The sequence below is a fragment of the Salmo salar genome, chromosome ssa02 (assembly GCF_905237065.1).
Source record: "Salmo salar chromosome ssa02, Ssal_v3.1, whole genome shotgun sequence".
NCBI lineage: Eukaryota > Metazoa > Chordata > Actinopteri > Salmoniformes > Salmonidae > Salmo > Salmo salar.
In genome coordinates, this window is record NC_059443.1 from 36,012,773 (window position 1) to 36,039,050 (window position 26,278).

At 42.7% G+C, this 26,278-nt stretch overlaps 1 protein-coding gene across 1 annotated transcript in view; it reads right to left on the reverse strand.

Annotated features, from left to right (window-relative positions):
* Nucleotides 1–1,736: 1,736 nt before the first annotated feature.
* Nucleotides 1,737–26,278, reverse strand: part of LOC106581836 (OTU domain-containing protein 7B) — a 35,824-nt gene continuing 11,282 nt past the window's right edge. The window contains exons 2-12 of the mRNA XM_014164243.2: nt 14,426–14,627; nt 13,819–14,001; nt 13,343–13,570; nt 13,050–13,151; nt 12,505–12,632; nt 12,297–12,403; nt 11,953–12,080; nt 11,670–11,819; nt 10,704–10,818; nt 7,760–7,838; nt 1,737–6,863 (exon numbers count right to left, since the gene is read on the reverse strand). Coding sequence (XP_014019718.2) covers nt 5,418–6,863; nt 7,760–7,838; nt 10,704–10,818; nt 11,670–11,819; nt 11,953–12,080; nt 12,297–12,403; nt 12,505–12,632; nt 13,050–13,151; nt 13,343–13,570; nt 13,819–14,001; nt 14,426–14,510 — 2,751 coding nt within the window. The 5' untranslated portion in view covers nt 14,511–14,627 and the 3' untranslated portion in view covers nt 1,737–5,417. The remainder of the gene's footprint in view (nt 6,864–7,759; nt 7,839–10,703; nt 10,819–11,669; nt 11,820–11,952; nt 12,081–12,296; nt 12,404–12,504; nt 12,633–13,049; nt 13,152–13,342; nt 13,571–13,818; nt 14,002–14,425; nt 14,628–26,278) is intronic.

Below are 26,278 nucleotides of genomic sequence, written 5' to 3' on the forward strand. Positions count from 1 at the left end.
TAGGAATCCAATTTTTTTTTAACCAGTCGTTTGTTTTTCACTAATGGTCCTACAAATTAAGCCACAAGGTGTTCATGTTCAGTTCCTTCCTGCACTACCACAACTTATTCAGGTAATTAAGGTCTTGGTTAGTTGAATGAGGTGTCAAGAGCCCTGGGTCTAAAGCAGTTCAGTTCTTCAGGACTATGAAGAACGCTGTGGTGACATTTTGAATTTGGGGTTTAGGAAAGGTGACAGTATGCAGAGCTTTTGAAGTAAGCCGAGTTTTATGGAAATGGTGACGGTTCAAATGGGCCATTTAATAGGTTGTTGAATACAGGCCTATACACAGATGCACATATTTCTAAATACAAGTGTTTTGCCTCCAGTGCTACACTGTCATTAGTAATTGACAAACTGATTCGCTGAAATTAGAACTTTCGAAGAAACCGCCTGAAGCTCAGAAATAAAAACGTGATATCTTGGGACTAGACTGATAGTCTATCATTAACTCATATATACTTAACATCATTTTACAGGATCTTACATGCTTATAAAATAGTTGTAAATCATTATACCCATGTTACTAATGCAGAATGAGTTGGATGCTGCATTTGTAGTATTCTGTAAATGGCATTGTCACTAAGTGTTCATCTTCTCGTCTACCTTGAGAATTTCAAACAAGAATGGAAGCAATGATGTAAACATAAGAAAATGCCATGAGGATGACTAAGCTTAAAGAGCACAGAAGCAATAAAAAAACATTATTTCAAAATCTACATAAATTACCAGTAGTTTCAACCAGCATACTACATACAAAATAAAAGCCCCCCCCCCCCAAAAAAAAGGTACACATTTGTAGGCGTTGGTCTTATTAGTCTTACCAAAGGCAAGTGATGGATGAGTGATACAGTACCTGCAGTTGATCCTTTGATAAATGATGAGCGTCTGAGGAATGGCTGCTCTGTCATCGGAACTGACCATGTAGAAAGGTAGTTCTGCAGTAATGCAGACAGATGCTATTGGAAGAATATTCCAGTGGGAATGTACTGCATCAATTCTTTTTGATGAGCAAATAGAAATTCTAAATGGATGAAGTACAGTCTGTCCCTCCTAACAGCCAGGTTGGGAGACCGTGTCCTTGTGAACAAGCTATAAATCCAAACCTCTTTCTACCACATGGGACCCTATTCAATATTACATAAGGGTCTCCAATTTCTCTAATACATAGAACAGCTTCAGACACTGCCAGCTGCATCATCTGGGTGAAAGTTACTTCTAATGTGTAACGCTTTAATAAGTTGTTTCTAATATATAAAAACAGCTTTTGCTGTTAAGTCTCTCTCTTGCTTGGTTGATTTGAGTGTTTCAACACAATTGATAATTGGACAATATAATACAATAGTTTTTAACATTTATATCCACTGGCTGGCATCAAATTGTTAAGAGTCGATGTAATCTCAGTTAACCCAGAACTAAAATCTGGTGCCATTTGGTCAGATGATCAATAAATGTACTGGACTACAGTACCATTTACATTTACCTAGTCTGGCCACGAATGATTAGAAATCATACATCATCCTTAGACCAAGATAATACCAATTCTCTCCTTTCATCCAACATTATTGTACATCCAATGTGCACATTGAAAAACAGACAAGACCTTTTCTGTACATCTCTGGAATACCTACCATACATTTGTAACCCCCCACCAAAAAACAGTCAGAAACGGAGTAAAACTTTTGGGACTGCCACCATGTTGTTGAAATACAATGAGAATTTATTCAAACAGAGAAAAAAAACAAAAAAACAGATGTTCTTTCCATCCAGATTGCACTGTCACAGCCCATCCTCTCCAAACATGAAAATATATTTTTCTTTTTTTAAGTCAGAAAACCAGGACCGCCCAAATCAGCTCAAAATAATGCACAAATTTGGTAAAATGGAGTCAATTATATGCAACAATTCCAGTCCCATGCAACTAAAGTATCCCATGTTCATGTTGCTGATGACTATTCTGTCCCATAGAAATGAGAGAAAATGTACAATATAAAAATAATGGGTCAGTTACTTCGTAAAACAAATTCAAAGCCATCTTATTCCGAGAGAGGGATTGCAGCAAGAGCATAGGTTGAAAACACCAACAATCAAGTATTGAATCATTGCCGTAATGTGTTAGCATTGCATGGATTGGTGGTGAGAAAAATAAAAAAAAAAAAAATGAACACTTAAAATTCAAATTAAAAACAAACAAATAAAAGCTTGACACGTAAGAAAGAACATACTAAAAGTTTCTCAACTAAACATTCCAAAAGGAAACTTCTGAAAAAAAGAAAATCTCACTATAAATATATATTCTCAAATCATATCATCAGGTCAGCAAAGAGGAAACTAGTTTGCTAATGAGAAACCTTTGAGTTTAGGAGGCTCTTTTGTGATCAACCATTCTGGTGAATACTGACTCCTCCAGAAACCTAGGCTATTACAAGCTTATCTTCCACACATTTTAGCATCCGTCAATATAGATTATCTTTAAAAACATTGTAAAACTTTGGGTTTACAAAAATAACTTGAACATATACAACCTCAATGTCATTTGTTTTTTATACAAAAATGTTTGCAGCCTCAAATGTCAAATGTTCAAGATGTCTGTAAGCCATCCAATTCTTTTTAAAAAATGGAGTTGTTGATGTAAGCAAATATTATTACATTGGAAGGAGAGGAGAAAGCACACATACACCCATTTCTTAGTTAGCCATCATCCGTCCATTAAAGATGACCTGTTTGTGCCTTATGAGCTGCAAGTTTTTGTTGCAAAATGGTTTCATACAGCGTAAGCGCACAAACACACACACACCCCACGTCTCACAGAAATATTGTTTGGGATATAGCTTAATGGTATTGTGGGGAATGGTTGGTTCCAATTCAAGATGCACATGCCACCTTGAAGTCATGGAGCATCCCTTGAAGGGTGACTATTTTGAGCCGCATGTTTGAACTACCTCTCAAAAGACAAATGTTACTTAAAAAGAGAGCGAAGAGTCCCTCATACCCATGGCAACTTTTTTTATATTTTTTAAATAAGCTAAAATCTTAGTACCCTTAAAATTGTTCTCTTTTGTATTTTTGGTTAAGTAGGGCATGGCAACTTCCAGGAACATTGAATACAAATACAAGAGCGCCATCCATTGGGCAAGGCAGTGAATTGCATACAGATATTCTCTCGCCATTGTGCTTCAAGTGAAAAGATGTTTATAGAGTCAGGAAGATTGGTCTTCCTCATAAGTCTACATGGCTCATTGGTAATAACACGGCTTGGATGAGAAAGTGTTAATAAATTGGTGATGAGAAAAACAAATTAATTCCTAATCTGCAAATCATTGAGTGTAACACGAGACCAAAACGGTATCTAAAAGATGTGATATGTTCCTAACTCCAGAATTATTATTTAGATATATATTTTTTTACATTTGATCTCTAAATCGCTTTGTTATGATCTTTGAACAATGACTCCATGTCTGGGTGCAAAATGAAAATAATTAAAAACAGGGGCTTTACACTGAGTAGGGTACAAAAATACCAGAAGAGAAACTGCAGCAAAAACGAGTATTGTACACCTGATGCACATTTTGTAAAACATACAAATAAGATTGTAATGCCACAAGGACAAGAGACTGAAAAAGGCAACTAGGAAATAGAGTTAAACCACAACACTGGCACCAAAAAGCTGTTCCCATGGTAACTGAATCCTTAGAGAAGGGGTTCTAGCCCATGCATCTGCCCTACCGCAAGTAGAGGTGGCAGTGTCTACAGTTCTGACATGACCTAAGGACAACATAACAGTCAGATACCTTCAAAACGGTAACAAAATGTCTACGGACATTAGGAAAGTGCTTGAATTTGTGCAGAAAGAGGTTAAGCGACGGGGGTCAGTCACTTGTTTGGAATCAACACAATGCCCTCAATTAGGACTTGAAGGGGAGTTGGGTTAAACAATCCAACTTGTTTTTAATCGTATCAATGGGGTGTCCATGTCAGGAATTTGGAGTTTGCCATAAGTAGGTATTCACGAAACGTTACAAATATTTAGACTAAAGTAACACAGCCCTACGGACAAGATTCCATAAAATACCTGTTACCTTTCTCAGCCACAAGAGAAGCAGAGACTAATTGACAGTTACAATGTAAGTGGACAATGTTACAATGGACAGTGTCTTTTTCAACCAAAATGTGAACGTTCATCAGTTTAGCGTGTACTGATCACCTTGAGGTCTTGAGCTGAAAATGCGAGGGGAGTTGGTTTTGAATGCCGGTTTAGTAGTGTTGGACGACCCTAAATGTACCAGCGTATTATTGAAACGCCTCATTTTCATGATAGATATAAAATGACAAAAACAAGCCAGGAACAGTAAGATTCTAGCAACCTTATTAAAAACGGTATATTAGCCATTCGGGAATATCTACCACAGAATTCCGCCATGTATGTTCTATAACTGATACTGGGAGACATCTACAAATAGTAGAAGTTTAAAAAATGTACTTGACTGACATCTGGACACAATGGTGAATTTAGATTGGATGGCTACTTTGCCAAAAAAGGCATCTTAAGGGTGGATAGGGCTATCTGTCTTGCATGTTATATTTGAGATGAACTTGTATAGAGGGGGTCTGTTGCATTCTGGAACGTTAGCAGCACCATAGAAGCCCACAGAACAGCAACTACTGTAACATAATACTGTAGTTTCAATTTGCATTACAAGAGCGAGGACCAACGCAAAAGAAACCCAACTACTCATCAGGAAAGAGTACTGTTCATTCCCAAGTCATACATGAGCACCCGGTAACAGTAACGCCCGAGGCTAATCCGTCTGCATACATCTCTAACCCTCTGGTTGAATAGACAACAAGACATCGAAGGGCTGATTCATATGTTAAAATAACACCAATTTACAGGGCCAAATATAGGTCGTCTCCACATACGGAGAAGAGTGATAATCAAGAAGTTTATGGTTGTGCTTGTGCAGTGCTAGTTTGTGTGTGTGTAATGTGGATGTAAGTGTGCGTGTATTGCCTGCAGTATACATTCTCTCCACCAGGAGGAGACAGTTGCAAGGCGACAAGGGGACAAAGTGGAGGAGAGCCTGCAGTTCTCTCACACACACACACACTGCATAAGAGCCACAGCAAATGTAAGATGTGCACAGTCCTATTGTCTAACGCTCGGCGCAGCGGCCGCCAGCCACAGCCCCCTTCTCTCCAGTCTCTGAAGTCACTGTACTGATCCTGTCCAGGACGCTCTCCACACACAGTGTTGCCTTTAGAGAAGGAAGTGATGCGATGAGAGGGCCAGGCTCTGTATCGTCCTATAGCAGGAAACCTCATCCATCAGTTTCCTTGTGGTTGGTGGCCACAAATCCAGTTCTGGTCAGTCCGTCTGTTCAGAACCTGTGGATGGCTGGCTCCGTCTCCCTCCTCTTCAGCTCCTCTCGGTAGCAGCAGGAGCAGTAGTTGCCCGTCTCGGGGTGTCCGTAGTAGTTGCAGCTGGGCGTCCGGCAGCGGCTGGACAGGCCTCCGGCGCTGCCCAGGGAGTAGTGTCTGACCGGGAGAGGCCCGCTGCGAGGAACATCCAGGCCGGAGCGCATGTCCCGGAATCCGTTAGTGTAGCCCCCGCCTACAGGCTCTGAGGTGGGGTAGTCTGGAGGGTCGTGCTCGGGGAGGTATGAGGGTGTGAAAGAGGAGGGGATGAGGCGAAAGGGGCTGAGGGGTACTGGTGCCTGCGGGGGGTGGTACTGGGGGTGAGGGGGGCCCTGCGCCATGGGGCAGTGCCGGGGGAGGGTGGCGTAGGAGGGCAGACCGGGATAAGACGAGGCTGGAGAGCCACCTGCAAGCTGGCGCCGCGTTTCCATGTAGCCGTGCATGTGTGGGTGCTGAGTGAGCGTGGCCGGGGAGGGCGGCCGGGGGATGGGCACCACGCCGGAGTAGAGCGAGGGGTTGAATGAGGACGACTTGAGGTGGCTGAAGGTGGGCGGTGAGCTCTCAGCCGGCTCCTCTTTCGGTTCATAGGTGCGGTAGCCCACCTCTGTGCCTGCCGTTCCCTCCTTCTTGGGCTGCTGGATGCCGTTGGTGCTTCCTTTCCGCTCAGCCTCTCTCCGCTGCTGCTCCTGCTCTACCCGGAAGCGCTCCCCAGCGTCAGACAGGTAGCGCTGGATCATCTCCTCCTGGAAGGGCTGGCGGTTGCTGGTGGTGAGCAGGCCAGCGAAGATGAACTTCCTCTCGCCCTGCATGGCCGCCCGCAGGATGCCTAGGCTCGCCTTCACGTCGGCACTGTACTTATACGGGTCATTCTCGCTGCTTCTGCTGCTGCTGCCGCCGCCCGTGCCATTCTGACACTCGCTGCCCGACGACGGCGAGCCCTTCCCAGAGTCCTCAGAGGCGTGGGCCGAAGGCGAGCTGTCCTTGCTGCTCTTCCGCCCCCTCAGCGAACTTTTCTTCTTCTCTGTGCCCTCCTGCTTGGCCCCGCCTCCTCCTGCATTCTTCCCCGTCATCAGCCCGCCCACGTTCTTTTTAAGCTTGCTGCCCAGGCTCTTGCCGAAGCTGCCCAGCTTGTTGGCCACAGAGTCAGCCCTCTTCTTGTCTTTGTCCTTCTCTGTCTTTTCCTTTCCCCCCGTACCCGTCGTCAATGTTGCCGAGCTGTTACTGGACGAGCTGGAGGAGGAGGAGCTGTTCTTAGTCGACACAGCGCTGGCCGCCCCTGGTGCCGTCATTGCATCACCGTTGGAGTTGCTGCTGACCGACTCCTTGTCGGATTCTCCTGAGTCGGGAGGAGTGCGGACGTCCTCTCCTGCAGAGGCGGTGGGGGACTCGGGCTGGGCCAAAGGTGCCTGCTGAAAGAAAAAAAGACACCGATGATGAATTATAGAGAAATAAAAAAGAAACAGGGAGCAGGTGTGAGTGATGCAGAGAGCAACAGAGAGATTAAGAGCAGGAGTGAGAGGTGCAGATGACTTGGTTCAGAAAGCTTTTTTGCCATTTCTATAGATTCTATTGGAAAATATACATGCTATAATTGGAGAGGGTGGGACCTACAATGAAGATAATGATGACACGCTAGTTCACACATTGGACAGTTATAAAAACAGTCCTCTCTGCCAAGCCCCATAACCATGACAACCGAAGAGCTAAAGGAAACACCAACGTCCTCGTTTTTATTGGAAAGTCAGAGAAAACCTCAGCTCTTCAACAGCGATCCTTCTATTGCTACTTCTCACTAGAGGTTAACGGTGAAATTGCCATGAGGTTGATATCCTTTCTAACTCCCAGCATTAGATTGGAATGCACAAAAAGGCCATTCAAACCATTTAGTGTGATGTCATTTTATGTGTGGTTTGTTTTCAACATGGGGTTTGTGAAGCAGAGGGAATGGCTACAGACTAGAACAACCCACATAATAACAGAAACCCACACAGTTATGTAACACAGTAAATAGCTTATCTAGATTTTATATCTCTCAAATAATCTGTTTCCATTTCAATTTAAACATCCATTACAACATGCTAAAAACATAACCAGGTAGGTAACATATGATCTAAGCTTCACATTCGCAAACAATTTGGAGGGGGTGTTCAGGTATGCTATTGTTACAAAATGATCTGCAACCAGGGCTGAATCCAAACCGACAACTCAAATGGTCACTTAGTCTCCCATTGACATCAATGCATGACTGAGGGAAGTGTGTTAGGAGTTAGGATTTCCCCTTAGTGAATGAGAACACGAAAGATACCTCACAGGGCAGGGGCAGCCAGGTGACAGTCATGTAGCTGTGTAGCAGCTGGAGCTTTGCCTCCAGGGACAGGGTCACACTGAGGGAGGAAGACAGACAGGTCAAAGTTCAAAACGGAGGGTGAAATCGCCTCGTCGTGCCCCTAACAGTAACACCATGTTGGGTGAAACATTTAGAGAAAAGGCTGCTTCCCAGAATATTACATGCATCATTTAGAGAAAGGGAAATAAGAACTAGGCTACATAAGTGATGTCTGGTAACATGACAGTTATTCAAAATAGGCTAATGGCGTGGCATCTGTTCAAGTCTTGAGGCCCAAACGGCTCACTTAAAACTATGTAACCTTTGATAATGGATAAATACTGTGTCAGAAATGTAGCCAACATGAATGCATAATTGTGTAGAGCTGAAATTCTAATTCCCCCATACAAATGTTTCTATAATCCATTTTCAGACAAACTATTTACAGTGCCTTCAGAAAGTATTCATACCCCTTGACTTATTCCACATTTTGTTGTGTTTCAGCCTGAATTCAAAATGGACTAAATAATCTCACCCATCCACACACAATACCTCAATGGTATACCCCACGTTTTTAGAAATGTTTGCTAATTTATTGAAAACGAAATACAGAAATATCCAATTTACGTCAAGTATTCACACCCGAGTCAATACATGTTAGAATCACCTTTGGCTGTGAGTCTTTCTGGGTATGTCTCTAAGAGCTTTGCACACCTGGATTGTACAATATTTGCACATTTTATTTTTTTATTATTCAAGCTCTGTCAAGTTGGTTGTTGATCATTGATAGACAGCCTTTTTTAACTCTTGCCATAGATAGTCAAGCTGATTTAAGTTAAAACTGTAACTAGGCCACTCAGGAACATTCAATGTCATCTTGGTAACCAGCACCAGTGTATATTTGGCCTTGTGTTTTAGGTTATTGTCCTGCTAAAAGGTGAATTTGTCTCCCAGTGTCTGCTGGAAAGCAAACTGAAGCAGGTTTTCCTGTAGGATTTTGCCTGTGCTTAGCTCTATTCTGTTTCTTTTTATCCTAAAAAACTCAATAGTCCTTACTGAATACAAGCATACCCATAACAGGATGCAGCCACCACCATGCTTGAAAATATGAAGAGCGGTACTCAGTGATATGTTTGGGGCAAATCCAACAACACAACGCTTCGAATTCAGGACATAAAGTTCATTTCTTTGCAGTTTTACTTTAGTGCCTTATTGCAAACAGGATGCATGTTTTGGAATATTTGTATTCTATATAGGCATCCTTCTTTTCACTCTGCCATTTAGTTTAGGGAGTAGTGCTGAGAAATTAAATGCAAGTTATTTTTAGTTTTTTAAAAGAACTAATCGTGTTGTTGGTTCAATATTTGAAATCCATTTTTCCCCGTGAGCTCAATGCGTACATTGCAGTTTCTCTAGAAATAAATCCGATCCAGCCTGAACTGTGCGATGTAGTAGTGAGTTGTAGTTTCCAGCAGACAAATATTTTACATATTTTGGCACTTAAAATGTGGTAATTAACTACAATGACCATAATCCATTGGACATCTACTTTCCGGTCTGTTTCTTTTACACCTGCTACAGAAGAGACACGAATGTTTGATTGTGATGGGACATAGAAAGCAGCTGTTGCTTCGCTAGTCATCTCTACCTGAAAATACAGCAGTCATAAAAGTATGGCTTTGAAGAAATAAAACAAATTGGGATTTTGTCAAACAGCAGCACTACCGAGATGAGGACTTGTAATAAAATAAAGCCATAAAACGTGTAATATACACAACTGAAATATTATTAAAGTAATGTGAATAAATGATAAGCAGTAATGGACAGTCCACTACCATCATGGGACTTTAATTCAATGTTTTATTCTGTGTTACAGCATTCAACCCAAATAATCAAAATGTGATTCTTTTTTATAATCAAACCAAAATGACCTAAAAAGCACCAATCGCTCAGCACTATTGAGGAGTAAGTACAATGTTGTTGATCCATCCTCAGTTCTATCACAGCCATTAAACTTGAACTGTTTTAAGGTCACCATTGGCCTCCTAGTGAAATCCCTGAGCGGTTTCCTTCTTCTCTGGCAACAGAGTTAGGAAGGCTGCATGTATCTTAGTCACTGGGTGTATTGACACACCATCCGAAATGTAATTAATAACTTCACCATGCTCAAAAGGGGTATTCAATGTCTGCTTATTTTTTAATAAAATAATGTATCTACCATTAGGTGCTCTTCTTTGCGAGGCATTGGAAAACCTCCCTGGTCTTTGTGGTTGAATCTGTGTTTGAAATTCACCGCTTGACTAAGAGACCTTAAAGATAATTGTATGTGTGGGGTACAGAGATGAGGTGGTCATTCAAAAATCACGTTAAACACTATTAGTGCAACTTATCATGTGACTTCAGCACATTTTCCTCCTGAACTTATTTAGGCTTGCCATAACAAAGGGGTTGAATACTTACTGGCCGAAGACATTTCAGCTTTTCAAAAACATAATTCCACTTTGACATTATGGGGGTATTGTGTGTAGGCCAGAGACAAAATCTCAATTTAATCCATTTTAAATTCAGGCTGTAACTACAAAATGTGGAAAAAGTCAAGGAGTGTGAATGCTTTCTGAAGGCACTGTATTAATTCAATTGAAGTTATTTTTGTACACCATTCCAGTTGAAACACAACAGCAAATCTTAATCCTGTGGAATAAATATCCAGTTATTTTTTGATTTCAGGCTATTTCTGTATTCCCCCTTGTTCCAATCATAGAAGGCATTTAGAGCTAATCTCACTCTCACTGACGAGCATTTCTCTAATCTGGAGCAGGGGTCAATACAGGATATTAGGTCCTACGAGGACATAGTGACTGCGTGTGTGTTTTTGGAGGGGGTAATGCAGACCCAATTTGAAGTGCAATGAGTAGGATCATACCTTGCCAACATGACATTGTCCGTGTCATCCTTGCCCCATTCCCAGTCCTTCCCAGGGTCCACTGCAAAGTGTACAGGCAGCATTTTGTGTTCTGAGTCAGTGAGAGGGATCACAACTGTGGGGGAGAGGGAGCAAAAATGTTCAAAGTAAAATTAAAAGCATTCTTTCATCCAGCAATTGTCATTCAACTGATGCAAAGTAGTAATTAAAGAGGGACCGTAATGGCCAATTTCTCCTCAGTCTTCCTATGCCTCATTAAGAATGCAACTGTAAAGACTAGATCCGCGTCTTGGAGGCGCACTTTGATGTTGGTCATGGGGTGAGTTCGTAAACACTGGCAATCTACTCCGATTAGTACTCTGGTTTGAGAGACCCAGAGTGCAGAATAATTGATGAATTTACAAATGACATACACTCAGTTGACATGTTTCAGTAAAGACTGGCTAAAAATGTTTTGTTTTTATTGTTACAGTCATTAACCTTTCTAGATAAGAGAACAGTCTAACCAGCTCTTCTAGGGGGAGTAAAATGTTCAGAGGGAGGTGTTCTCTCATTTGTGTCTGGAAGTAGCTAACAAGCTAGCCAACTTCTGCGTCAGTGTTTGACTGATGTTGTGAGATCAGAATGCTCTTCAGTCGGAGCGTCAAGTGAGTGATACTTTACAAACAAACACACACCGTGTCAGTCAAGGGAATTACTTGAAACCAAAACCGAACCTTCAAATATTACAAAGAAATCAGATGTCACAGGTACCCCTAATCTCAGACTTTTTCATTTGAGAAAAACACAGAAGTCCAAAATAATTGTTTTTACACGTTAGTCAATTTTGGGACTATGATTGATGTGCAGTTCCTCTAATTTCCACTTTGGTGAGGTGTAGTCTATTCAAGTGGTCCACTTCACTATGGAGACGTGTTGGTTGTGTTGTAATAGGTAGTTAAGAGGATGATGGGCACGTAACATTACCTTGCTCTTTCGAGCCGTCCTTCTGCTCCATGGAGACGAGGGCAGAGAAGTGGGCCTGGTCGTACGCCAGCACTAAGGGCGAGCGATGGCACTTGGCAGCTGGCACCTCTAGGGGCAGATAGATCCCTCCGAATGGGATGGGGGCAAAAGCTGGTGAGGGAAGGAAGGAGGAAGAGAACGTTCAACATAAAACATCACAATCAGTTACAACACTAAAGTTCATAAAACACAGCTTATGGATGTAAGGCAGCCAAATTGGTAAAATCAAAATGTGTCACCTTACCCTCTCCTCCAGAGTCCCTGAGCATGGTGTCTGCCACCACTACTATGGGCCTCCTCAGGACATGGGCCAGGACAAACACGTGGAACTCCTCCAGACTCTCGTACACAGGCTCCTCTGATGACTCCGTCCTGCACATAGGAAACAAACGGGTCAGATCAGGAAACACGCAGGAAGTGACATAGGTAGCCACTATCTAACATTTTCCTCTTACTATCTTAGTCTTTGTTCCAAAACAGAGGCTCGTGATGGGCCGTAACTCCATGTGGCATGCCTCAAACTTAATATAATAGTATACATACTTAACATAAATAATGCGTGTGAGAGGTGCCCGAGACAGGTCTTACCCATTGCTGCCATTGGTGCTGTAGTGTATCCTAGGTTCACTGGAGGCCAGTTTTAGCAGCTCATTCCACTCCTTCTGCCACTCCTCCTCCGTGTACACCAGGCCAGACTGTGGACACACACACTTCAATTCACTGAAATGGAAGTTGTGACTGTAAACAATCCCTTGGGACTAAGTTTCACATGGATCCATCCTAGTGAATCCCCCACCTCTTTGTTCTGCAGGGTCTGCTGCCACCTCCACCTGCGTCTCAGTGACTCCCTCTCCTGGCCGTGGTCCATCAGTGCATACAGAGACTTCCGCAGCATCAGGTCGCGGTCATGAAAGCCCCACATACCTGCAACGCCATACAGGCACATAGTATAAACAACACCATCCCAAAGAAAGGAAAACCAGTGGTTACATCCAAACCTTACTCCAGGCAAAAGGGCAAGTTGTTTGATGTGTTGTGATGTGTTGTGTTCTTAATTAGCCTAGTGTGCCATTATGGGCTGTAGCTTCAGGAATATCACAAATAAAGCCCAATTTCTAAGGATGGATTACAAGGCATTTTAGCTACAATGCTTACACCTCAATTGGGTCCTAATTAATTGCTCTGGGCTAAGCCTCTCCAGTAGGACACTGCCGCTTAGCTATAATGTGTACCACAATTATTCAAGGGCTTACTTCAGCCAACAGTGAAGCTCTCATCATTGATTGACATAGCAGAGTATGACCTTACACGTTAGATTTGGATCTTGGCTATGACACTCACCCAATGACGCTGCATGTAACAGGCAGTTTCCGTCCCCACTCGTCGCCAATGGCAATAGACTCTGACAGTTAGGTCCCACCCGTGTCCACCAATTGAGTCGGCCTTAATGTAAACAGAACAGGCACTCGCGGTTTCATTCACACTAAAAACAATTCAGCACACACTTCTAGTACTGGGAAACTATGGTGTAGACGGTCATCTACACGACACAATTAACAAGATTGCCTCAGAAGTGAATAAAGTCATTTATTTGTAATTGGTGGCAGCATTGGGACCCGTGCAGTTAAACTCACCGGCGTGCTCTAGGGCCACCATCATAGATTGCTCGATGAGGTCCCTCTCGATGAAGCCGCGAAAGTCGTCCCGGTACACAGTGAGGTCGGGCAGCTGGAATGTGCACAGAGGCGTGTCCAGAAGGGGCTCACTACTACAGTTGCCCGTACTGGAGACGTGTGACCGCGCCAGGGACACGATGGTAGAGCTGGCATGGGAGATGCCTCTCGATAGACGCTTCTCTGTGGCTGCGGAGGGAGGTATCACAAAAGAGAAAGAGGAGTTTAGGTTAGTTGTGGGAAGGGGTGGGAAAGAGAAATTGGACAAGGGGAGAGTGGACAACGAAGGCTGACTTGAGAGAATTGACAAAAAATGTAAAGTGAACTAACAAAACAAAAGGAGAGGGTTCTAGTTTATCACAATGAGGAGAACAAGAGGACAACAGATAAGTGGTTGTAAGTGACATTATGCCCAAAATATCTATTTTTTTACTTACCATTGTTCTCACCTTGCAGCACCTCCTCTTGACGGTGCAGAAGGGGCCGCCCGACCCTGGCCATCTCCTTCTCCGGGGCTGGGTACGTCCTCTCCTCAGCAAAAGAGTACGACAGGTTCCCAGCATGCACTTGTCGCAGCTGTTCAAAGTCACTGAGGGCAGCGGTGAGATCCCAGTTCTTCCCTGCAAATGGAAAGGACAAGTCAAACCTAACCGAAAAAGCCAACGCATTCTATGAAAGTCAGATCCGCTCAACAGTCATTAGTATAAATATTTACCGTATGTCAACACAACCATAGCAACTTATGTAAAAGGCCACTGACACATTCCGTTGCTTGAGTAAATATTTGAATTTTGAGCACGTCTTGTCTCTCACCACCATATAGCTACTGCAGCGCATTACATTTTGAACCCATATTCTTACCTGCAACTTGTGCTGCTGCTAGGCAACAAGAGTTGAGTCTCTTCTGGATTTAACTTCCTCCTTTTACATGATAGCTTACTTAACCAACAGCTCTAACTGGGAGGTGCACTGCTCAATTTAGACCCCTCACTAGCAGTTTACCATAAAATCATCTATTTTACCCCAGAATGCCTTGCAACTCACCCTCTAGCAGGTCTCTGGCTAGACCTGGTTCGGCTCCAGTGGAACGGACAAAGTCGGACAGGACTGCGTCCATATCCAAGGTCATGTGATCATGAATTTACGGGGCGGCATCAGGGAAGGAAAAAAACAGGGGATCCGCCCTCCCCGACAAGACCACTGGACCAGGGGAACTCTTCAACTGGCCTTACACGTCCAGCCAAACCTAAATAGAAGCAAAAAGAAGCAAAACGGATGAAAATGTAAACCTGAATTGGCATCAAACTATGATCCATTTGTACAGCATGCAGGTACTGTGGAATGTAACGTTATTGGGCCAGGAAAAATGATTCAAGTGTGTTAAATGTAATCTTAACAGCTAACACACACAAAAAAAGATGGAACATAACCCCACTGACCCTTTCATAGTGCCCATGTGTAAGCCTGTTTTGGTAAAGGGCAACATCTCTGTGGAAAATCATTTTCCAGTTGACCCCTCTGCCTGGCCACGTCTCACTCACCCATGACCACTGTTGTGGTAGGCTGCTCACAGAGCCGTTGAGCAAATTAAACAAAAGGTGTTCACATTTGCATTGAATCATGGTAACAAGATAACATGTTGGGATGAGCAGATGGCCCTGTTTTCTACCTACACAGCACACTCCTAATAGCAAATCTTTACTTGTGCTGATTCAGTTAACTGGCCATCACTCCTATCACGATGGGCAAAAAAGTACGCTTTACAAAAAGCATCACAGAAAAATGCTCATTGCAAAAAGTACTAGCATTGAATTAGGGAACCTTGACAACTCAATTATAAAGTTGGCAAACATTTAAGGCCAGACATAAGACAGAAAAGCTCTACACAAGGACATTATTGAACTCCCCTTCAGTTGGAGGCGAGCCTTCCCTTTAAGAAACCATTCTATTCTGACATTAAACATGACTCAGTCAGTGCACTCCCAAACTACAGGGCACAAAGAAATCTCAAACAATGACCAGGGTTTAGAAAACGTCCAAAACTACAGCAATCCATGGGCAATAGAAATCACATTACTGAAAAGAGGCATAGCTGGATCAGGCAAAATGTGATGTTACTATGGTAACAGTGATAGGTTTTCAGTGTAGCAAATAGCAATGATGACCCCCAATCGAGACTGGGGAACAATACAATTTCTACAGATGGGCTATTGAAAGGAGAGATGCAGAGGGCAATCGATACATTTGCAAGGATGACTGGAAATGTCCCTGACAGAAATAAGATAGGCTTCTAGTGTCAACATCTCAGTCCATAAGGTAGCCTAGTGTTTGGCTGTAGCACTGTGCCAATATGTGACCTATAATACATTTAGCAATTATATAAACACAACATGCAAACTGTTGATCCCATGTTTCATGGGCTGAAATAAAAATCCCAGAAAGGTTCCATACAAAAACCTTATTTCTCTTAAGATTTGATGCACAAATTTGTTTACTTCGCTGTTTGTGAGCATTTCCCCTTAGCCAAGATAACCCATCCACCCGACAGGTGTAGCATATGAAGAACATAATGACACACACTCAAGTTGAGGGAGCGTGCAATTAGCATGCTGACTGAAGGAATGTCCACAAGAGCTGTTGCCTGAGATTTGAATGTTAATTTCTCTACCATAAGCTGCCTCCAATGTCATTTTATAAAATTTGGCAGTATGTCCAGCCAGCTTAACAGCAGCAGGACCTCCACATTTGGCTTCTTCACCTACGGGATCACCTGAGGGGGGTGCTGAAGAGTATTTCTGGCTGTAATAAAGCCATTTTGTGGGGAGAAACACATTTTGATTGACTGGGCCTGGCTTCCCCCATGGCTGCACCCCTGCCCAGTCATGTGAAATCCATAGATTAGGGCCAAATGTACTTATTTTCAATTGACTGATTTCCTTATATGAACTGTAACTCTGTAAAACCGTTGACATTTTTGCATGTTGCGTTTATATTTTTGTTCAGTATAGATATCTGAATTGAGATTAAGCTCTTTGAGCATACACTGCATAAAGCAGTAATTCAAATTCCTTTGGTACCCTAGTGTACATCTTAGAGTCTAAAACCACATTTCCCTTCCATCCTCCTAAATGATTAAATGTTCCACCTCTCATGTTATGACTTTGAGATACTGAAGTTCAAGCTTCAAGCTGTGACTGGACTACTATCCTTGTTACCTGCATTCATCTAGCCCCACCCATGCCTCAGTGAACTCTTCACCACCGCACCTGATGAATCATGAGCTCTCTTCTATTTTTTTTTACACCCATCCCTCTCTCGCTCTCTTGACCCACCCTCACAACAAAAGGCACACCGGCAGGCAAGATAAGGCAACAGGACAAAAGGTCTTTCTAAACCAGAGAATTTCCAGTGCCCTTGTTCCAAAGTTGGCAACAAAAATTTTTAATAAAAAGACTTCCCTCTGCAGGGTCTCCAACACACTTGCTGTGTAGCAATTCACTGATGTTCACATACACACATCACGGCTATGTTCACATCTCTTGTAATAGTCTTCTCCCAAAGCCGCTGTAACACACAGCTACATTACAGCCTTACTCTAAAATCGATTAAACTTTTATTTTACTCAATCTACACACAATACCCAATAATGACAAACCAAAACCAGGTTTTTAGAAATGTTTGCTAATTTATAAAAAAATATGTTAATGTGATATTTCAGTTTAATAAGTATTCAGACCCTTTACTCAGTACTTTGTTGAAGAACCTTTGGCAGCGATTCCAGCATTGAGTCTTCTTGGGTATGATGCTACAAGCTTGGCACACAAGTATTTTGGGAGTTCCTACCATTCTTCTCTGCAGATCCTCTCAAGCTCTATCAGATTGAATGGGGAGAGTTGCTGCACAGTTATTTTCAGCTCTCTCCAGAGATGTTCGATCGGGTTCAAGTCTAGGCTCTGGCTACTCAAGCCACTTCTGCATTGTCTTGGCTGTGTGCTTAGGGTCGTTGCCCTGTTGGAAGGTGGTCAGAGGTCCTGAGCGCTCTGGAGCAGGTTTTCATCAAGGATCTCTGTACTTTGCTCGGTTCATCTTTGCCTTGATCCTGACTCGATCTCCCAGTCCGTGCCACTAAAAAATATCCCCACAGCATGATGCTGCCACCACCATGGTGCACTGTAGGGATGGTGCCATGTTTCCTCCAGACGTGACGCTTGGCATTCAGGACAAAGAGTTCAATCTTGACTTCATCAAACCAGAGAATGTTGTTTCTCATGGTCTGAGAGTCTTTAGGTGCCTTTTGGCAAACTCGAAGCGGGTTTTCATGTGCCTTTTAGAGCAGGGTGGCTTCCATCTGGCCACCACCATAAAGGCCCGATTTGTGGAAGGCTACAGAGATGGTTGTTCTTCTGGAAGGTTCTCCCATCTTCACCGAGGAACTCTGGAGCTCTGTCAGAATGACCATCGGATTCTTGGTCACCTCTCTGACCAAGGCCCTTCTCCCCTGACTGCTCAGTTTGGCCGGGCGCCCCGCTCTAAGAAGAGTCTTGGTAGTTCCAAACTTTTTCCATTTAAGAATGATGGAGGCCACTGTGTTCTTGTGGACCTTCAATGCTGCAGACATTTTTTGGTACGCTTCCCCAGATCTGTGCCTCGACACAATCCTGGCTCAGCGCTCTATGGACAATTTCTTCAGCATCATGGCTTGGTTTTTGCTCTGACATGCACTGTCAACTTTGGGACCTTATATAAAGACAGGTGTGTGCCTTTCCAAATCAATAGAATGTATCACAGGTGGACTCCGTTGTAGAAACATCTCAAGGATGATCAATGGAAACAGGATGCACCTGAGCTCAATTTTGAGTCTCATAGCAAAGGGGCTGAATACTTATGTATATAAAGTATTCTAAAAACCTGTCTTCACTTTGTCATCATGGGGTATTTTGAGTAGATTGCTGAGGATTTGGTTTTATTTGATCAATTTTAGAATAAGGCTTTAACGTAACAAAATGTGGAAAAAGGGGTCTGAATACTTTCCGAAGGCAGTGTTGACAAGAGGCTGTGTGAGTATACTCAGCATTCAAAACAGACAGGTGTTGAGTTGAGTGGACAAGAACTTCTGGCCCTGGAGGTAGGTGTGTTTACACTATTGAGAGAAGCAGAAGCCAGCAACACAATATCTTCCTAGGGTCTGGCCTCCATACAAAGCCTCTTGTTGTGTTGACTTTACTGCATCTCATAAAGATCATTTTAGGACCTGATTGGTGTGAGACACTATTACACATACTGCTGGGAGTTGAGCAAACTAAGTCCTACACATAATGATGTATCAACGGACAAGCTAGTGCCAATGCCTGCTGGTAATGTGCTGCTCTGTGGACAGAATGTACACTAACAGACCAGTGAAAGGACTTTGTTATTCCCAGCCTCTAACATCAGCCATTCCTGTGGACGCACTCAGCTTCTGACGCATCAACCAGCAGGAGTTCCTGACAATGGGGTGAGGTGAGGGCCACAAAACTAGGGAAGGGTCCCACTAAATTATTAGTTGACGGCTGCTAGGGGTGATAAATCGACAAAAACAACAAATTAATGTCAATGTTGTGTCTGCAAATATTGACAGCAACGTAAGCAATCCGGGGTTGAAACTGTCAGATTTTCCCGAAAATAGTTTCCATCAAGTTTAGGTTTTGTGAGAGACACACCTAAGCGATGGCCTGACTAGCATAATGTCCCTGTTGCCAGCACAGAGCAGTCAGTTATGCGTGTGCAGGCCGGCCAGGCTTTTGTGTGAGAGGTTACATAAAGGGAGCTGCTGCTAGCACGTGGGTGCTGAGCCTGGGAGAGGCCTGGATCACTGAAGCAGACATGGAGGTCACCACGGCCTGCTGCAGCCATTGTGTGGGCCCGTGGAAGATTCATGGAGGTAAACGAGAGATGGAGAGACAACCTCCATTACAGTATAGGCTTCCAGCAGTGAAACAACTGCAGGCTAACCAAAACAGAGACTTCCACGAGACTGAGAGAAGTGTAATTTAAGCATGTGAAGAACAGGCCTACTGCAAGTGATTTAGGAGAAAAGAGAGTTGAGTGTAAGCACAGTCAATGCGGTGCTAATCTGACTTGGGCTAACAGGTCAGTACAAAGTTAATGTCAGCAACCCAGAACCTCTGGCCAGCTACTCCATTAGGTTCCGAAATTCTAAATAATGTATGGTCTTGGTGTAGGTGAACCCCCTCAGAAATCGTGATTCTCCCAAATAAACCGTTTCACAAAACAAGCTCAACAGAATAATTGTTCCACACTATCCGTCATATCCCAGTTTCCTGACAGACATTTTAATGTTTTCTGTTGTCACAAGAGACTAGTAGAAACCTAAAAATCAAACACTGAATCAATTGAACATAGAAAAAAAGGATAGTGCTGCCTGCCACAATTTGAATGATAAATTGGACCCAAAAGGGGCATGGCCTGAAATCATGACACTAACATATTAGTCACTGAAACAGCGGAGACCTCCTTGGCATGTAGTTTGGGGCCATGTTGGTCTAACACATAGCTACAGAACCTGGGGTGGTGAGCCAGCTAAAACCAGAGAGCTGCTACCACAGCAGCTGAGAGAGCCACAGAAGAATACTAGTGATATCATTCTGAACAGGAATAGGTATATAGAAGCACTGCTTTAAACTGAGCCAGATATGATAGGAAGTAATCTAGCCTAAGATAAATGTTTAGCACAACAAGACCGAGAGACTAGGCTATAGCCTACTTATTAAGGGCGGGACTGCTCCAAATGCTTTGTCATGTCACATTGTGCATTCATGTAAGGTCAGTCAGTATGACCTACATTACTTAAGTAGGCTTACACCAAGCCCTAGATGTGTTTTTTTGCACTTGCTCCACTATAGGCCCAGCACTTAGAAAACCTTGCCTATCGAGGCCTACAAGGCATCCTGCTCAAACTTCCATCAAGCCTGGACAATAAATAAGGTCCAGCTGTACCAGGCACTCTTTCATGATAAATCTGCATAGCCTGTGGTAGTGCACAGGGGGAGTATCAAGTCCACAAGGCAGTCAAACTGCCAACCCTTTACATAGCCATAGTCAGAACCTCATTAAGCAAAAAGACCCCATTTTGAGGCTACTATTAAAGGGAGTTCAACTTCCTGATTTGGCTTTGTTTAGCGACTTGGTCATTACATGCAATGGCCACGACTGAAGCCAAAGTAGAGTTGTCTTGGGGGGTGGTTTAATGTGGGTGTTTTCTCACGTGGCAAGCGTTTGTACATAATTTGAAACAGTTTAACCAGGTCGTGTCTTGAAGTTGCCTAGGCTAGTTAGTGCTAGCCAACTTCTTTAGCCAATTAGCAGGATGGTGTGAATTGTGGCAATGTTGGTTTGACATTGGATAGCCCATCTCTGGGGCTAGTTAGGCACCGTCAATAGATTACACAATGTAAATGGGACAATATTTTCATGTTGCACATCTTTTAGTTGTCTCATTAAATGCCTCAATATTTGTATATGCATTTTTATACAAAGTTCATTTGAGGTTAAGTCATTGAAATTGGTAGCTACTGACATTTTTTTAAATAATTGTCCCATGTAGGCCTAAGTTGTATAATTTACTGATATCCCTATGGTGCTAGTTGGGGACTATCGAATGTCAAACCAAATTGACCATGGGCATTACGAAGGGGGCTCGTGCAGCTACACGTTCCTAACTGATGATTGCTTGGGTGCTGCCAGCTGTGTACAGGATTGAAATAAACTCAACCCAAGGAAAACTGTTACAGTACCCTTTATTCCATGACATACCATTTTTTCCTTTAAAATCTCAGTTTTCGACCAGACTGACTTTATAACCAAATGAAAAATGTGCTTTTTAGGGGCAGTCACTTTTTAAAGTGAGCCCTCTATGCATCCTTACAAAATGAGAGTGATCTGCACTTCCAGTGAAGGGGGAGCAGGGTTGTTGGCTGTCACTAGTACACAGCAGAAGGACTTGCCATTTCATGTTTAGCCCACTAAGTCATTCATCATGTGAAACATGAACCTCACTTTCCAGTCGAGAGGAAGAGCAGCTAGAGCCTGAGGCCCAATATGAAAACGGTAAGGCTAGCCACTGTACCTGAAGATACTCAACAGGCTTTACAATTATATCGTTCCATTGTCATCAACATATAGCCTAAAGTCAGCATTTTCCAAAGATGGACAATTGGGTTGTTCTATTCCCATTTCATGCTCAGTCAGGACAAGATGGATGACCATCTCTCTAAATGAATCAGTTCTATTTTAGTTTAATCAAAGTTTCCCTGTGATCTCAGTGAGTGTGTAACACCCTCGCACCACTGCTAAAATCATATGAGTGATGATATAGAAGGGCTGATAAGACAACCGAGGCTGTGTGAGTTGCGTCAGCGATGATAAATGTTGCCCAGTGGTAGGCCCATACCCCTGGGCTGGAGGAAAGGTGGAGAGGGGTTAGGAAGTAGCACAGTAGTCCGAGGCACAGCAGCTCAGAGATGGCCATAAACGCTGGAACAACAGCTTAAGCTATTTGGTTTGACTGATTTATGAACTTTATGATATTGCATACTAGACCGTCGACTATAATCAGATAAGCTACTACCGTACATGGAAAACTTTTAGCGCATTTAAGGCTAGCCTAATCATTGAAATAATTCTGATTAACCACAGCTTTAAAAAAAATGAACAAAATCCTATGAGAGTGCAATAGCCCCAAGCCTTCCTTGTTTTGTACTAATAGTCCCTCAATCTGAGCAAGTCAAATGTACCGGGGATCAGTCAGAAATAGGATCAAGAGATCATAAAGTGACTAAACAGAGTACAGACACTTCACAACTAGAGGAAGTCAAACAATGTGGTGATTACTGACTGAAGCTGAGCCCACTAGCTCATTACATAACTGCACCGCTACGTCTGAGGAGGCCGAGCTTGTCTGGCGGAGGAATTAAGAAAAATCAAGCACATTTACCCAGTTCCTCCTGAACTTCAGAACCCTGCAACTACAGCTAAGCATACGGCACAGCAGCAACGGTCTTGCTGTACAAGTCAGCATAACGCAGCTCAACTGAAGTAGCCTACTTCTTGCTTTGCACAGCTGCAGAAACGTAAAAAGCAAGAGCCCTGGACAAAGAAGCACAGTCAAAGATTACAGGCAAAGATTACACTGCAAGGCAACGAATCGCAGGACATCATAAGAGACAGAGCTGCCCAACATGATGCTACGCAACGTAACACCATGGTAGTCAACACAATGCAAATCATTGAGTGCCCATTCAACAGTGGCGCAGGAACACAGCAATGTCTGTGACCAGTCAGGAGCCGAGAAGACACGACTGCACATACTGTTGCTCCTGTTCCACATCTCGCCTTTACAGGGGGGAGGGGGGAGAAAGAAAGATTTTTTTAAATACTCCTGTTCTGCTAGCAAATTGGTGTGTTGCTAATTGTACCGTCGATGTTTCGGCCGTTTGGTTGAGTAAATGTGCTTAGTTCAGGTGGCGAGACTAATGTCTCCAGTTTTCAATGCCTTCCAGCTCTTAGCCAAATCAATATATTTAATTGGACCATTTTCCCTGGTCAAATAACATTTGTTTAACCTCTATGGGCTAGGTGGGACGCAAGCGTCCCACCCGTGGTGCACTCCATCAACAGCACGTGCATTTCAAGAGCGGCAAATTTGAATCCAAATAAATGTCCAAATTCAAATTTTTCAAACATACAACTATTTTACACCCTTTGAAAGATAAACATCTCCTTAATCTAACCACGTTTTACAATTTCAAAAAGGTTTTACGGCGAAAGCATAAATTTAGAGTATGTTAGGACAGTACATTTACAAGAGTTGTGTGTAATGTTTTGTCAATTCAAAGACAGGGTCACCAAAACCATAAAACCAGCTAAAATGATGCACTAACCTTTTACAATCTCCATCAGATGACACTCCTAGGACATTATGTTAGACAATGCATGCATTTTTAGTTCTATCAAGTTCATATTTATATCCAAAAACAGCGTTTTACTATGGCATTGATGTTGAGGAAATCGTTTCCCTCCAATAACCGGCAGTCAAGTCAGCACCACAAATTAAATAATTAAAATTAGAAAACATTGGTAAAATATTATATTGTCATTTAAAGAATTATAGATTTACATCTCTTGAACGCAATCAACTTGCCAGATTTAAAAATAACCTTACTGGGAAATCACACTTTGCAATAATCTGAGCACTGCGCCCAGAAAAATACACGTTGCGATACAGACTAGCCGTCATGTTGGGGAGATCTAAAATCGAAAATACTATGTAAATAATCCATTACCTTTGATTCTCTTCATCAGATGTCACTTCCAGGTATCACAGGTCCATAACGAATGTAGTTTTGTTCAAAAAAGCTCATCATTTATGTCCAAAAATCTCCGTCTTGTTAGCACATGATCTAAGCCCGCCGGACTTCACTTCATGAACGAGGGGGAAAAAAATATATTTACGTTCGTTCAAACATGTCAAACGTTGTATAGCATAAATCATTAGGGCCTTTTTAACCAGAACATGAATAATATTCAAGGTGGACGAATGCATTCTCTTTTATAACGTATTGGAACGAGGGTACCCAACATGAACTCGCGCGCCAGGTGTCTAATGGGCCATCATCGTTCCATGGCTCTTGTTCGGTCAGATCTCCCTCCAGAAGACTCAAAACACTTTGTAAAGGCTGGTGACATCTAGTGGAAGCAATAGGAAGTGCCAAAATATTCCTCAGCCCCTGTGTTTTTCAATGGCATAGGTTTAAAGGTAATACAACACATCAGGTATCCACTTCCTGTCAGAAAATGTCTCAGGGTTTTGCCTGCCAAATGAGTTCTGTTATACTCACAGACACCATTCAAACAGTTTTAGAAACTTTAGAGTGTTTTCTATCCATATATAATAAGTATATGCATATTGAAGTTACTGGGTAGGATTAGTAACCAGATTAAATCGGGTAAATTGTTTTATCCAGCCGTGCAAATACTGCCCCTAGCCCTAACAGGCTAAGCTGGTCATTGGAAGAAAAAAAAAAATCTATGAAATGCACAACTTCAGCCTGGAACATTTTCTGAGATGTCAGCCAATTGAACCATGAAAACCACTGACTTGAGTTTATTAGTGAAAAATTGGTTTTCCATAGCAAAACAAGCTTTAGTTCGGTGTCAATGACACAAACAGCCGTTCTGTTACCAAACTTTTCATCTTCTCTGTTCTCCCTTCTACAAATATGGTAACGCAACAGAGGCGCAAGAGTTTGGGGAAACAAAGGATTGTTACTCGTTTCCCCTTCGAATTAGGCCTGGTCTTTTGGTCATCTTCTATTCATTCATGAACTCAGAGATTCCAGTCTTGATCAAGGCTTGGACACCAGCTGAGGTAAGCAGTGTCACCGAATACAAAGAGAAAGGGGGAGAAAGAAAGAGCTGATGTCAGAGATTCCATGGGATGACCACCCTCCGAGAGGGCATGTTGCTGGAGCCAGGGCTTAGAGATGTCCAGTCATCACCCAAAAATCTGCCCCTTTCCCCCTTCCCAGGAACTTTTTCATGGGAAGTTAAGGCCAGGAATTTTACTTAAATTCATCAAAAAAGTTACCTTATAACAGTGAACCTTTTATGTGGGATACACATAGGGCAATTCTAGGTCTTGTGGCATATTTTGGTTAAACTATCTCCAATTCAATGGAATTGCGATCCTCTGCATGCACAGTGCACTCTTCCATCACATGTGCAGTGCATGCTACCATCACATGTGCAGTGCACGCTTCCATCACATGTACAGCTGATTCTCAAGATCTTGCACACTAATGAGATGCTATTGAGCCCACACTACTACACTGAGTCAAGGACTACATGCTTTCTGGTAAATTTTGATTACAATACTGGGTGGTGTGAATATATTTTATATGACATGATTTTTTGTTAACTAGTAAATAATAGCTTACAGCAAAGTGTGTTTAAATAATTTCTAACTCGTTAACAATTTCTGCTAATTAGTTTTTGCTACCATGTGGGTTTTAGCTTCCCTGAGCTTGCTAACTGAGGAGTGTTAATGCACCTGTTTTCATACACGTTTCATTTTAAAACATTTCTTACAAAGGTGGTGTTTAATCTAACTGCTTAACTATTTATCTGTACATGAAATTGTATTTGGGGGTTTTTGTCATTTCTTTTCCTAATATTTACATGAAAATGCCATGGCACTCTCTGATGTGTGGAAGCATTTCATTGCAGCTAATGTAGAAGGAATAGCTGTGTACATTTGCAAATACTGTGCCAAATCATATGTGAAGAATGCAACAAAAGATGCAGAATCCTCTGGCCAAGTGCATAAAGTTCCCTCAGCGCTCACAACAAGCAACCTCTGACCAAAGTCCCTCTACTTCTATTCGAGGTGAAAATGATGAATCAGACACCTTATCGATAGCAACAGCTCATTGTCCTCCTGGAATCAGATGGGGTTTTTTACTCAATGGAGGAATGTAGAGAAATGCTGATGAATGTCTTGCTCGAGCTGTGTATGCAACTGGTTCATCTCTGATGCTCACAGGCAATGTGTATTGGAAGAGATTTCTGAATGGAGGGGTGTATGCTCGGCGAAGAACAAGCAGACATACTTTATCTACTAATTTGCTGGATGCAGAGTTCAACAGCTCAAGTGAAGGTCTAGCAAATCATAGAGAACGCAGTCTATAATGCAATCATCTCTGGTGGGTGGTCGAATGTTCTTGGGCAAGGAATAATTAACTACATCATCTCCACCCCTCAACCAGTATTCTACAAGAGCACAGACACAAGGGACAACAGACACACCTGTCTCTACATGGCAGATGAGCTGAAGGCAGTCAT